Source organism: Eumetopias jubatus, unplaced genomic scaffold, assembly GCF_037043125.1.
Source record: "Eumetopias jubatus isolate StellerSeaLion01/CBP00866 unplaced genomic scaffold, mEumJub1_p1.0 scaffold_13, whole genome shotgun sequence".
Classification (NCBI taxonomy): Eukaryota; Metazoa; Chordata; class Mammalia; order Carnivora; family Otariidae; genus Eumetopias; species Eumetopias jubatus.
The window spans coordinates 27,778,812-27,794,314 of NW_028274819.1; the positions used below are offsets into that span (position 1 = coordinate 27,778,812).

General features: G+C 35.7%; 1 protein-coding gene across 1 annotated transcript in view; it reads left to right on the plus strand.

The window, feature by feature from the left end:
* Positions 1 to 15,503, plus strand: part of CSTF3 (cleavage stimulation factor subunit 3) — a 69,528-nt gene that overhangs the window by 39,095 nt on the left and 14,930 nt on the right. Inside the window, exons 4-10 of the mRNA XM_028087682.2 lie at positions 10,350 to 10,382; positions 10,769 to 10,866; positions 12,165 to 12,231; positions 12,316 to 12,350; positions 12,437 to 12,563; positions 13,941 to 14,018; positions 14,770 to 14,932. Of these exons, the coding sequence (XP_027943483.1) occupies positions 10,350 to 10,382; positions 10,769 to 10,866; positions 12,165 to 12,231; positions 12,316 to 12,350; positions 12,437 to 12,563; positions 13,941 to 14,018; positions 14,770 to 14,932 (601 nt within the window). The remainder of the gene's footprint in view (positions 1 to 10,349; positions 10,383 to 10,768; positions 10,867 to 12,164; positions 12,232 to 12,315; positions 12,351 to 12,436; positions 12,564 to 13,940; positions 14,019 to 14,769; positions 14,933 to 15,503) is intronic.

The window sequence follows — 15,503 nt, forward strand, 5'->3', positions numbered from 1 at the left end:
TAATAGTGCTAGAGTAGCAAAACCAATTGAGCCCATTGATGATTGGTGACTTTTGATACTTAAGACCAAATTACTTTTCTCAAGAAGGAAAATATTCTGCTCTATTTTCCTTATCAAAATTTGAAGGATATCCTCGAAAAATAACGTTTGGCATAATGTTGACAAAATATTTTTACTGGGAGCAAAGGATTTAGACATTAAGTAAAACAGGCTGTGTCTATAGATGTCAAGTGATGGTTGTTGACAGATGTCCTGTAAATTGGGGCAGAATCAAATTTAGATGAAAGTTTTACCTTTGATGGTTTTGGTTGAAATCAGTTTTACCTGATTTACCTATCAATTATTTAACTTTTTTATTTAGCTTTGTAGGCCTGGCTGAGAATTTCAGAGCGTTTAAAAATGAATCTAAAATGGAGATGTTTATAACCAGAGAAAATACCAGTGAATTACTCAGAAGAATTTACTGCCCCAAATCAACTATGATTGTCTTTTTTAAAAAACCCATCTCTCTTCACTGCAATAAAATTTGTTACAGGAAATGTGTTATGGAAATATGTAACTGAGACAAATCTCAATTCTCCCAGTGATAATAGTTTTGGTAGCAGTTTTATGTGCATTTCTCCTTAGTTTATGTCTCTTGCACTCTAGATTGGGGAAGGTGAGGAGGATAGATGGGTAAACATACCAAATGTGTAGGTATTTTTATTTAGTATTATAAATCTACATCATTGCATTTGAAGTTTTATGTATATATGTATACTCTGTTCCATTGTTTAGACAAAGCATAATTTACTTAGTCATTCTGCCTTTGGTCATTTAAGTTTCCAAATTTCTGTATTAGAAGCAATCTTTCAGTGAACATCCTCATACATATATCTTGCTAAAGAGCAATATAGAGTGTAGTCGTTAAGAGCTCAGTTGTGCAATCATGGGCAAGTTTCTAAACTTCCTATGCCTCAGTTTTCTCATCTTTAAGTAATAAAAACAATACTTTATTTATTTGAGTGGTGTTCTAGGATTAAATGAGTTAATACATATATATACTCTTATTAGAGTAGTGCTTAACATTAAGTAATAAATGCTGCTAGTATTAACAGTATTTTGTATTGATTTCAACTTAGAAGAAGTTGAATTGTTTCCAACTTTTAAATTTAAATTTGTAATAGATAAGCTGTAACTTTTATTACCAGACCCACTGATCTTTTTACTCCCACATTCCTTTTGACCGGTGGCATATCCTACCGTTCACCAATTCTCTTTCTTAATAGTGTTCTTTAACTACCTAGATGTGATTTTTGTCCTTTTTCTCTCTTATGTACTCGTTAGGGTTCTGTTCTTTTTCTCTGCCTGGTAATGCATGTTTTTTTGAAATTAGTCTTTGTGTATATTCTCTGTTTTAGGGAATATACCTAATGTCTTAGGCATTATATACTCTGGTATATATATAAATTCTTTTAAAACAAATGACTAGAATACCCGTTCCTTATCCCCAGTCTAATTTGAAAACAAATACCTTATCTCCTAACTTTAAACTGTTTCTAGTCACGTACCATTGTATGGTCATCTCATATAAATCTAATAAAAAGTAAACTTTACAACAGCTACCATGACATTTTTAATTTTTGTTCTCATGAAAAAATATGTCTGTTGCTCTTCCCTCTATATTACTGGTTTTCTCTTCCTATTTCCTCTCCCCCAAGTTCAGGGTACTGTTATCCCACTTAAGGATGACAGCAACAGCCTCTTAGCTATTATTCTGTCAGCTAGTGCCTGCTTGCTTCATCCCATAGTACCAAGGCCACCTGTCTTCCTCACCTGCACCTCCCACCCTACTACTGATGAGCCACAGTTTCTGTACATTTGTTATTGGTGACATCCAATTTTTTGTGCATTAGATTTAAACTCTGCTTAGCTTTTTAGGCCCTTTGTAGTGGACCTCTACCACAATTAGCCAACCTGCTTTCCTAAAATACATGTTCTCATGTGGATGTCTTCACTATTCTACAGAAAATTCCAGAAGCTCATGTCATTGATTTACACAAACATTTTTTTCTCATTAATGGCCTGGATTCCACCTGCTCAGTGAAAATTTCCTTGGTAACTCCAATTTGCATAGAATTCATTTTCCTCCGAATTTTATAGGACATGGAACATACACAAAATAATTTAAAGTTAGTCCACAAGATTACAAGTTCTTTAACAGAGTTCAGTTTCATATTCTTCTATCCACTTGGTAAATCCTATGCACACACTGGGTACTTTTTTTTTTTTTTTTTAAGATTTTATTTATTTACTTGAGAGAGAAAGCGAGAGAGCGCATGAGCAGGTGAGGGGGAGAGGGAGAAGCAGGCTCCCTGCTGAGCAGATCCCAGGATTCCGGGATCATGACCTGAGCTGAAGGCAGATGCTTAACTGACTGAGCTACCCAGGCACCCCAAGGATACTGTTCAGAAAAGTGGAGGTCAATTAATACTAATTTGGTTAGTATGAAGTATTGAAATAAATGTAAACTTAATCTAGAACTGAAGATAATCATATTTTTGCTTAGCATGTATTTTTTTTAAGATTTTATTCATTTATTTGACAGCACAAGCAGCAGAGCGGCAGGCAGAAGGAGAGGGAGAAGCAGGCTCCCCTCTGAGCAGAGAGCCCAATGTGAGGCTCGATCCCAGGACTCTGGGATCATGACCTGAGCCGAAGACAGACGTTTATCTGACTGAGCCACCCAGCTGCCCCTGCTTAGCACATTATAATTTCAATCCTAATGAGACTGTAACAGTGGTCTGTACTTTCCACTCATATTTAACAATATATTATTTCTGTGACACATTTTAAGTGCTTGGAGAACTGAAATTTATGGGACATAAACAGGTTTATCTAAATCTGTATATGTATATGTAGGCATACATTTGTAACTACATTTACAAGAAAAGTTTATTTACATAAAAAAGTTATGTTATAGAAATAATACCATATAATGTAGGAAAAAATAGGAAGTACAGATGAACAAAAATTTTAAAACTACCTAGTTTCTTTATTTACCTAACTCCCTCACTAAAATAGAACTCCATAAGTTATAAAACTTAGTTTAACCCACTACTCTCTCCAGTGCTAGAAAAGAGCCTACCACATAGGCACGCAATTATTTGTTAAATAAAAATGAATTTATTTGCAGACAGTCCTTCACTGATATTGGGCCTGGGTGGTGGAAAGGAGAATGTTCTGCAGCTACTCCAGCAACTTGAAAACTGTTGATCTGTCTTAAAGTGTCATTCTTCAGTATCTCCCAAATTCCTTAAAAACTACTTCTATTCTGTGATCTTCCAAGACTTTTTCTCAAGATAGAAGATCGGACAGCAGTGGGAAAAAATAAAGGAATGGAAGATAGGGTTTTTAATTAGGATACCATTTGCTTTCAGCTTTCAAGTTTGGGGCAAAACTTTTTGGATAATTAAGCAGGATGAGGCAACTTCTGTAGCTCAAACTCAATTTAAATTGTCTTAAGTTCCACAAAAGTGCATGTGCTTTAACTTTGGAAAAGATGTAGGGAACAAATTAGGAATGCAGGTTTACAACGAATTCATTTATTCATCACATTTACTGTAAGCAACCGCCGTGTCAATTCACTTGAGATGCCCCTGCTGGGTAGGTAGCCCCATAGTGTCTTCACACACAAGCACTGGGGCGCCTGGCTGGCTTAGGCGCTGGAGTGTGCGACTCCTGACCTCAGGGTTGTAAGTTTGAGCCCCATTTTGGGTGTGGAGATTACTTAAAAAAGTCAAATCTTAAAAAACAAAACCATAAGCACTGACTTATTAATTGGTTACTATATAAAAACCTAAACAAAGTATATAGAGATCTACTTTTTCTTTTAGATAGTTTTGCTTGTTCATAGTTACCCTGTCATTTGGGTTTATTTGTCCAGTATGTTTTTGAACCATTTAAAATTAATTTTACAATTATTAATGATTATTTTAATTGACAATTTTGCAAATAGTGTTTTTGTTAAAATTCTGATGTTATGGGATCTGTTTTCTTTTCCCAAGGTTTAAGAAAAATAATTGAATTTGAAGAAATAGGCCAAAATGCTGTTGACATATACAGGTTTATTTGATAGGAAAATTGTTAGTTTTATAGGCATTTACACCAAACTTATAAAATGTTCAGTGAAATATGAAAAATGTTCCAACATCAAAACTAACTTAATTTTGAACAGCTAAATATTGGGGCTCCTTTAGATTTCCATATAAAAATGTTCCAGGTAAGGGCATAGTTAATCTAAACTGTTAAAAATGGATGTTACCACCATTAGTCAAAGGTTTATTAAAACTTTTTTTCTCTTCTGACCCAGTTTATATTTTACAAAATTAAATAATCTGCTGTAAGTCATCATAACTTCCAATAATTACCCAGAGGATAGTTTTAGTTCCAGAAGTTGAACGTTCCAACGTTCAATGAATGCTTGGGAAATAACTGTGGGAATTAAGAAATGACTGGAAATAGGAAATATTCAAAAGTGTTAGGGATGGGGGCCCCTGAGTGGCTCAGTTGGTTGGGCGACGGCCTTCAGCTCAGGTCATGATCCTAGAGTCCCGGGATCAAGTCCCGCATCGGGCTCCCTGCTCAGCAGGGAGTCTGCTTCTCCCTCTGACCCTCCCTCCTCTTGTGTGCTCTCTCTCTCTCTCTCTCTCTCATGCTCTCTCTCAACTAATAAAATCTTAAAAAAAAAAAAAGTGTTAGGGATAGATCTATGTTTATTCAGTGTTATACTTGTTTTACCCTGCCCCAAATAACCAGTAACCCAAATAACCCCAACTTCAATTAAATTTAAAGTTTAATGAATCTTGGGGCACCTGGGTGGCTCAGTTGTTAAGCGTCTGCCTTCGGCTCAGGTCCTGATGCTAGGGTTTTGGGATCGAGCCCCGCATCGGGCTCCCTGCTCGGCAGGAAGCCTGCTTCTCCCTCTCCCACTCCTGCTTGTGTTCCCTCTCTCGCTGTCTCTCTCTGTCAAATAAATAAAATCTTTAAAAAAAAAAAGGCAAAAATAAAGTTTAATGAATCTTGATAGTATTCCACTTATCTCCCCCCTTTATAAAATAAAAATAATTCCTAGGAAGTTGACAGAAAATTTTTATTCCTGGGACACCTGGGTGGCTCAGTTGATTAAGCGTCTGCCTTCTGCTCAGGTCATGATCCCAGAGTCCTGGGATCAAATCTCACATCGGGCTGCTTGCTCAGCAGGGAGCCTGCTTTACCTGCCTGCCACTTCCCCTGCTTATGCTTTCTCTCTGTGTCTCTCTGACAAAATCTTAAAAAAAAAAAAAGAAACAATTTTTATTCCTTTCCCTCCACAGCAACTTTTCATGTCTTGGTAAAATTCAAATGATTTATCAAAAAAGTAATATTGTAATTGTATGACAAATTCTTATGATAAACATATATCAGAAGAATAAGTATTAAAAATTATCCTTAATTTTTTCTTATAATGATGTTTTAAATTATAAAAATAATATAACCACATTAGAAATTTTGAAAAAACAATCATTCCATCACACACAAGTTATTCATATTTTGGTATAAATCCATCCACTTTAAAAAATCTTTGCATTAGGATAACTTGGGATTCCTGTTAAAAAAACAGAAGTCCACACTTCCTTTTTTTTTTTTTCATTTGAGAGATCAAGAGCATAAGCAGGGGGAGGGTCAGAGGGAGAGGGAGAAGCAGATTCCCTACTGGGCAGGGATCCCAGTGAGGGGCTGGGTCCCAGGACCCCAGGATCATGATCTGAGTGGAAGGCAGACACTTAACCGACTGAGCCACCCAGGCGCCCACAGAAGTTCGCACTACTCTGGTGATTGCACATTAAAGTTTGAGAGCTGGAGGGGCACCTGAGTGGCTCAGTTGTTAAGCGTCTGCCTTTGGCTCAGGTCATGATCCCAGGGTCCTGGGATCAAGCCCCGCATCAGGCTCCCTGCTCAGTGGGAAGCCTGCTTCTCCCTCTCCCACTCGCCCTGCTCGTGTTCCATCTCTTGCTGTGTATCTCTCTGTCAAATAAATAAAATCTTAAAAAAAAAAGTTTGAGAGCTGGAGACGAAAGATAATTTTTTTAAAGAGCCCCTGTTATTTTCATTTCAAAATTACATAATGTACTTTTATTATTGATTTTTAAGTAAACTCTACACCCCCAATGTGGGGCTCAAACTCATGACCCCAAGATCAAGAGTTGCGTGCTCTACCAACTGAGCCAGCCAGGTTCCCCCATAACACTACTTTTAATAGATAAGTTATGAGCAAGTTCTAGTAAGCTTTGTAAAATTTATGTGTATGTATATAATGGGCTTATTAAATGGAGGCATTTTCCATTGGTTAATGACAGATCCAGGAATCTCTGATGTCAAAGTTCAAGTTAAATTATTTTAATTTCTTTTTTCTTTTTTTTAATTATTTAAAAAATTTAAACCAAGCTTTTGTTATCAGGTAGATTCCTGTACAAGCCTATAAAACTGCTAAATATTAAGAATATTTAACTTCTAGTAAGATGTTTTCGTGTAAATACTAGTCAATAACACCTAGGATAATGTTTTAAAGAAGAAAAACGGACTAGTAGGGTAACCAAAAGCAGGATGTACATATGTTCTTGTGCTGGTTATTCACCAATGTGGAATTTTTCACCAAAATGGAATTTGAATATGATCTGCAGCATAACTTTTGCTTTTCTCCCAAATGGGGCCAATTATAACAACATTGCTTTTTTTGGTTATTTGGTTTATATAGCTCTGTTTAGAGACTATGTAATGAAAAGTTTATACTCCTTTAGTTCATAATTTTGTTCATTGGTATGATTTATACATCTGGAATGTCTAAATGCTTTATTTTCTTTTCAATCCTTGGAAACTGTTTATAGTACATGTTCTTATCATTCCTGTTTTATAAGTGGGAACACTGATGCTGAGAGAAATTCAGTATATGATACAAGGTGATCAAATTCTTTTCTTTTTTATCACAGTGCTTTACCAAAGCAGGTTGATATTTTAAAAATTTGAATGTTTAAAAATTCAATTTTTTAAAATTTAATTTTAAATTTTAAAAATTTAAATTAAAATTTAAAAAATTTATTTTTTATTTATTTTATTTAAATTTTTAAATTAAAATTTAAAAATTTTAAAAATTTAAAAACATTTAAAAATGATAGCTGCTATGTTAATGCTATCAGTATAGCCTCTAGAGAGGGGCTGTTGAATATTTATTAGTGAATTAATGAATAACAATCAGTGACTAGGTATTCAAGACCAGAGAATTCTGTAGTTCTTCTACATACATGTATTGAATGTAATACCAATTGAAGCAATAAATAATGCATCCAAGATAGAGGAACAATTCATGTAGAAAAAAACCCAGATTTTTTGGTTTATATTTCTTACACAAAAAATAGATTTTTTTCAACTTAAATGCATAAATGAAATCATATATGTAGTCTCTTTTTTCTTGTCTCTAGTCTTCTACCCTTAGAACTCTGCCTGCTGTAACCATATTATCAACTTTGTGTGTATACCATATTTTCTCCATGCTCATAAAATAATCTACAAACATAGATATGTACAAATAAGATTTATTTTTTTTGATCATTGTTTTATAAAAATGAATTCTATTATACACATTTTAATCTTTTTTTCATTCAGTAAAGTCATGTGAAACTCTCCCAACTTACCCTTTATATATAGCTTTAATTCATTTTGTATGGGTATATAATATTCTATGATGTGGATGTACCATAATTTATTAAACCATTTCCTTGTTGGTGGACATTTACTTTGTTAACTGTTTTTGCTGCTACAAAGTTAGCAGTAAATAACTTTGTACAACACCTTTGTATCCTGATGCTTTTGTTTCTATGGGGTAGATCCAAGAGCAGAATTGCTAGGTCAAAAGGTATATTTTTTTATTTGAATAGATTTTGCCAATGGCTTTCCATAAAGGTCATAACAGTTCATATTTCCTTGAGCAGTATATGAACTCCCTTTCCTCAGACCACTTCAGTAGTTGTTAATACCTTTTTTAAGCTTTTACCATACTGATTGGTATAAAGTGATATCTATTATTTTGTTTTTCCCATTTTGGAAGTTTGTATGTGTTGCCACATTATTTTTAACCATTTGCATTTTCTCTTCTGGGAATGGCCTATTCATATTCTTTGCCAGTTTCCTCTTTGAGTATTGGTTTTCCTGGCCAGTTGTGAGAACTGTATATAATTTGTCCTCTGCATTTGGGAAGCTGGTGACTTGAACTTACTTCACTCCCACTTTCAGCTCAAGCTATTTACCTCTACTGACCAAGCAGGGGAATGCAAGGAAACCTCAGGTTTTATGGCAGCCTCAAAGAAGAGGGCTGGTGGAGAACTTAAGGCAAAAAGTAAGAAACTGACCCATAAAAATACTTGGAACGCCTCAACTGCCTTTCTACCCCTAGAGGAATGTTGACATCAGCGTGACTCCAGGAAACGAAAAAGGAGCAGAACCAGCAGGCCGAATCCTCCCTCTTCTTGAGCAAAGATTTCTTTCTGGTTCTTTGTCCAAGGACTATGACCAACCTATTTGCTATCTACATCTGCTACATAGGTTTCATGGTAGAGAAAGGGTCAACTACCTAGGTCTGCCAACACTGTGCTTCGGTGAATAGACAGAAAAAACAGCTGCACCCTTAAGGATCCAGCAACAAGAAAGGACTGCTAACTAAAACTGTCAGGACAGGCCCCTAACAAAATAGGGGAGAGAGACAATAACAAAATAATATGAACACAGCAATATTGAAAGTACAGTATTTTTAAAAAGCCAAAACCCATTATAACTAACTATAGCAATAAGTCAAATGAAAGAGAATGGTAACATGGAGACCTAAGTTTTTGGCCTGGAAAATCTAGTGGAAGAAATAGTTTTAAACCTGGACCAAAAATTCAAACACAGGGTAAAAATAATAAATTTTGAGGATAGAGCAAGGAGATCTAATGTGCATAATTGGAGTTCTAAAAGGAAAAAAACAGATGGAAGAGAGGCAGTAATTTTTTAAAAAATTCTTGAGCTGAAAGACCCCTGTACCTGTAATTTCAAGGGGCATGCTGAATTCCAGGCAGAATTTGTGCTAATAGAATAATAAATGGCAATTACTCTGTGCTCACTTTGCCAGGCAGTGTTCTAGTGGCTTCGTATTAACTCACTAAGTCCTTATCAACAGCCTTAGAAAATAGGTACTATCATCCCCATTGTTCAGATAAGGAAAAAAGAGGTTAAGTGGAAGTCCATGGAAACCCAAGAGGTCTGACGCCAGAGCCTGACTGAGCCGCCTCAAAGTGCAAAACTTAGATATATCCTCTTAAAATTTATGAACTCTGAAGAGCAAGAGGTAATCTTACAAGTTCCACAGAGAAAGAGCAAGTTATCAGCAAAAGAAAAAAAGTCTGTCAGCAAAATTCTCATCTGCATCACTTTAAGCCAGAAAATAGAAAATTTATATATACTACTGAGAGAAAAGGACCACAAGCCAAGATTTCTTGAACCAAATTAATCACCTACCATCTGATGAAGATACTCAGAGAAAGGGGTATCTAATAACATTTAACCCTGGTCTTTGCACATGTTATTCCTCCTGCTTGGAATACCTCCTCCCTTTCTTTACCAGCCTAACACCTCGTCCTTAACATCTTCACTTTTTCCAGGAAATTTTTTGCAAGTCCCCAAGTCTGAGTTTTATGCTCCCCCTAAGTGTACCCATAGCACCCTACATTTCCCCCATTTTGGCACAACTTTTCCCCATAAAATTTTAAGTCCTCTGAAGACACAGGCAGACATTATGCATGTTTTGTTCGCTGTGGTAGCTGCAGTTGCTGCCACAGTGCCTAGAATATAGTAGGTTGACTAGGTGACTAAAATGTAATTGTAGTCAAAGTTAGCAAATCTTTTTGCTACCATACTCAGATTGTTCTAGTATAGCTATTCAGGGAAAACAAAGCTTTAAGTAAAGTTTGTCTTCAGTAGATACATAAAGCTTTATTCAAGTATGCCTTGTATATATTTCTGTATCTACCTTGTGACTATAATTTTACAAAATTTGAAATTTATAAAATTTCAACATAAATGTATGAAAAGCTGTTATGTATAGAATCAGTTTACATAAAGCACATTTGTAATGCATAATTATCCATGTCATGCTCAAAATTCTGTTTGTTATTGTGTAAAGCAGAATTAGTTGGAAAGTATAGGGATGAATTTGCAAGATTAGTCAAAAAACTCTGGCATGGTGTTTTAATACTCTAAAAACAATAATGTTAATTCTGTATTTTTCTGTTTCTCTTTAGATAAAAGCTAAAAATTATGACAAGGTTGAAAAGGTGAGTCCTCATTAACATATTTTGAATTTTATGCTGAAGTTTAACTTAGGACTTAAACATAGGCAAATATAGTAAAATGGTAACAATTGTTGAATCTAGGTAGTGATTATATAGTTCACTGTACTTATTCAGTTTTTTTTGTATGCTTGAAAATGTTCATAATAAAAATTTTGGAAAAGAAAATATACTCCACTGACCAAAATCATCAGAATGATTTTGATTATCTAACCTGAAAATAGGAGGGATTTGTTAAATTTGCCATTTATCTGTAAGAAGATAAATTCATGAAAAGAGCTGACTTTGTTTTTTTTAATACTCCATTTTGCCCATGTACATGTGGAATTTATTTAACTGTGGGTTCTGATAATATTTTCTTGTATTTATAGCTATTTCAGAGATGCCTTATGAAGGTTTTGCACATTGATTTATGGAAGTGTTATCTTTCATATGTTCGAGAAACCAAGGGTAAACTGCCAAGTTACAAGTAAGTTAAAACAAGATCTTAAGAATACAAGTTATCTCCAGGCACACAGTCAATCCCACATAAACTCACACCTTCTCTTAACTCCGGGGAGAAGAGACTTAGGAATTTGGAAATTCAGGGTTACCTGAGGAGTCAGTAAAACTCACAACAAGGGCTTCAAAGAAAGTCTTATTCTGGAGAATTGAATCACCCAAGCCCTTCTATGTTGAAACACTACATTTGCAACACCAGATCACTTTATTGGTAGGCTTGTTGTCAAACTTCATAAAAAGTGTCTTATTACTTGTCATAGCACTACCCTTGGCAGCTTACAATGCAATGTGCTGCCTATGTATTCGAAGGCATCTTTGACAGTTCTCTCATAGTGTAACTCCCCACTATGACTTACACCCACCTATCCATCTTCACGGACACTCAATAGTGGACCTTCTCAGATAGCTATTCTTGTGTATAACAAACAAGCTATTCTATAACTAGAATTCTATCTTTATTTCCCTTTCCTCATTTTCTTTTATCTTATATTGAAGAGGAAGTTCTTTCTTCCTAAATTTTACTTCAGAGCTAATACATCTTCAGACATAACTTACCTCCTTAATCAGAGAACCAAATATTTCCACATTTGAATCTGCTACATGTAAGATTAGGCAATTTAAAGGATATAAGGATAAGTGAAACATGGGCTTTATCTTTGATGAGTTCACAAACAGTAGGTAAAAGAAAGTATATAAATTAATGACATTGACAAACTAAACACAAAAGAACTATTTTCTCTATGTACTTGGAAAGATATCTTTACATTTTTGCTTATTCAAAGGTTCAAATGCTGTCTTGATCATATGATCAGAAGTTATAATTGTTTTTTTTTTAAAGGTTTTATTTTTAAGTGCTCTCTACATCCAATGTGGGTCTCAAACTCACAACCCCAAGATCAAGGGTCACATGCTCCACCAACTGAGCCAGCCAGGCACCCCATATGTTTTAGCTGTAGATATATTTTAATAAAAAAATACTTGTTTTTAAAAAATCATGCCTTTCAGGGTGCCTGGCTGGTTCAGTCAGCAGAACATATTACTCTTGATCTCGGGATTATAAGTTTGAGACCTGCGATGGGTGTAGAGATTACTTTAAAATAAAATATTTAAGAGGGTGGCTGGCTGGCTCAGTTGGTAGAGCACGTGACTTTTGATCTTGGGGTTGTGAGTTCATGCCCCACATTGAGTGTAGAAATTGCTTAAAAATAAAATCTTAAATAATAAAATCTTAAAAATAAGCAAACATGTCTTTCACATTTATTTCAGAGAAAAAATGGCTCAAGCATATGACTTTGCACTAGATAAAATTGGAATGGAAATTATGTCTTATCAGGTAGAGTTAAGTTTTCTCCATATATACACTTAATAAATTTGAAAATATAAAGAAAAGATACTGACATTTTATTTTATTTCTTAGATTTGGGTGGATTACATCAATTTCTTAAAAGGCGTGTAAGTATTTTTATAGTTTTTTTTTCCATGTGAACAGTTGCTTTAGCTATAATATAATTGATGGCATTTTTTTAATTCAACGCCAGGGAAGCTGTTGGATCTTATGCAGAAAATCAGAGAATAACAGCTGTCCGAAGAGTTTATCAACGAGGTTGTGTTAATCCAATGATCAACATTGAACAACTCTGGAGAGACTATAACAAGTATGAAGAGGTAAATTAGGCTAGAGTAGTTCATTATTATAACTAAGCCATTTTTAATTTTGTTTGTTTTTAATTTTTATGTACTTGGATTTATGGATTCTAACCTCTGTAGTAGCTGCTAGATTCTAGCCTGCTACACAGGTCTGTTTTTATATTGATTGTAATCAGAGAACTACTCCTAATGTTTTTGTAAGGTTTTGAGAGTCTCCTAGTATTACTGAGTTATTTTTTAGAGAATACCCTGGGAGAAATTAAAATTCTTACAAAACCATTTATATTCAGTGCTAAACCATATACATACACATTGTCATTCATCTCTTATGAAATGGGAATTAGAATGGGAAATTAGAATTGTTTCCAGTAGTATGATCAGTTGCATTGCAGGTCTTTCATGTAGTTACGGTGCTGTGACTTATTGGCTTGCAGTGGGGCTGCAGTCCAAGATCTTTGTCTCACTGGCATGTTTTTTAACCAGCTGAGCTAATCAGCTCATATATGTAAACATACAGCCACAGAAGCTGTATCGTTAAAAGAAAGTTTCTCATATATCCGTTGTGATGCAGAAGAACTACGTGGGCTATTCAAACTGTTCTCTCGGGATCCCTGGGTGGCTCAGTCCATTGGGCGTCTGCCTTCAGCTTAGGTCACGATTGTAGGGTCCTGGGATCGAGCCCCATATTGGGGTCCCTGCTCAATGGGGAGTCTACTTCTCCCTCTGCTTCTTGCCCTCACACATGCTCTCTCTCTCTCTCAAATAAATAAATAAAATCTTTTTCAAAAAAAAAGTACGGAGACCTAGTTAGAAAACGGCTTTTAAGGCAAAGTGCTGGCAGGGCACCTGGGTGGCTCAGTCGTTAAGCGTCTGCCTTCGGCTCAGGTCATGATCCCAGGGTCCTGGGATCGAGCCCCACATCGGGCTCCCTGCTCAGCAGGAAGCCTGCTTCTCCCTCTCCCACTCCCTCTGCTTGTGTTCCCTCTCTCGGTGTCTCTCTCTCTCTCTCTCTCTCTAATAAATAAATAAATAAAATCTTAAAAAAATAAATAAAGCAAAGTGCTGGCTATTCCACAGATTCCATGATGAATCTGTATAGCATTTTTTTATTAATAGAATTTTATATGAAATAATAGACCCTTTCCAAATCGTTCCTTATCTTTAGAAATTCCTGACATGGAGACTTACTACCAGCTCCTAATAGATATAAGCAGATCCTCCTTGGTCCCTGAAGCATGTAGTGTGATTGACCTTTATTAACAAAATCTTTTAAAATACAGAATTGAAAATGACTTAGTAAATGTACAAATTAACTGTATTGTGCTAATATTAAAACATACTATTAAAACATACTTAATTTTAAAATAATATACATTTCTCTTTGTTTTTTCCTAGGGTATCAATATTCATTTAGCTAAAAAAATGATTGAAGATCGGAGCCGAGATTACATGAATGCTAGGCGTGTAGCAAAGGTATGGAATTCCAGCAGGTCACTTCTTTTGATGAGTATGTTGTTTATACAAGAGCTTTTCCTGTTTGGTGTTTCTCTTGACATTTTCAGTTATTGGCAATCTTAACCAATGAGAGTTTCATCGTCTGAGCAGATATATTTGAAATGAAATGCCTCTTTACACACATTGAAGGACAAATATAGAATAAATCACGTTTGGAAGAAATTTTTTGAAATACTTAAAAAGGACATGGAGACAAGTCTCTACCTACGATTGATGAATTAGTTCTTATGCTTTCCTCATACATGCTTGAATACTGTACTACTTTGTGGTCTCATAGCTCTCAGGGCCAGATTTTTGTCTTATGTGCGTACCTTTCCATTCGTTGACACTGTTAGAATTAGGGAACAGCCTAGTAATACAAACTATTGAAATTTTAAAAGACAGTTTCTCCAAAGATGGCAATAATGATGCCACCAGATCATCAGTCATGTTGATCTGTCAGCTCCTCTGTCCTGGAGAGTGACCTCCTAGATCACCTACAGAGAGGGCCCAGGGGTGTTCTGTTCACTCAGGCCTGGTAACCTCTTTTTGGGTAAGTCATCCTCTGTTATCTTTCTCCCTGCTCTTCAATAGTTTTTAGATTATATTAACAAAGTTGTATTTGGGGAAAATAGGCATTTTGAACAAAGTATTCCAAACTGATCAACTCTGTTCCATATATCTGAGTTGTTTTTAGGCTTACCACGAATTCTAAATGCTTGTTATCTAGGAATATGAGACAGTAATGAAAGGTTTGGACCGCAATGCTCCCTCAGTGCCTCCTCAGAATACTCCCCAAGAAGCCCAGCAGGTGGATATGTGGAAGAAATACATACAGTGGGAAAAGAGCAACCCTCTTCGTACAGAAGATCAGACGCTTATCACAAAAAGAGGTAATAAGATTAACCCTCCTGGGACTCCAGTTACATATATGTTCAGCCACTTGATATTATCCCACAGGCTATTTTTTTTTAAAGATTTTATTTATTTATTTGAGAGAGAGCACATGAGAGTGGGGAGGGTCAGAGGGAGACTCCCTGCTGAGCAGGGAGCCTGATGTGGGACTCAATCCCCAGACTCCAGGATCATGACCTGAGCCGAAGGCAGTTGCTCAACCAACTGAGCCACCCAGGCGCCCTCATAGGCTATTTTTTACCTTCAGTCTTTTTTTTCTCTTATGTTCTTCAGATTCAGTAAGTTCTATAGCTCTATCTCCATCCATGTTCACTGACCTTTGTTTATCATATCCAATCTGCTGTTAAACCCATCCAGTGAATTCCAGATATTATACTTTTTAGTTCTATAAATTTCCATTCTAGAAATTTTGGGGAGCGCATGGGTGGCTCAGTAGGTTAAGTGTCCAACTTGATCTCAGTTCAGGTCTTAATCTCAGGGTCATGAGTTCAAACCCTGCATTGGGCTCCACAATGGGCGTAGTGCCTATTTAAGAAAAAAGGGGGTCCT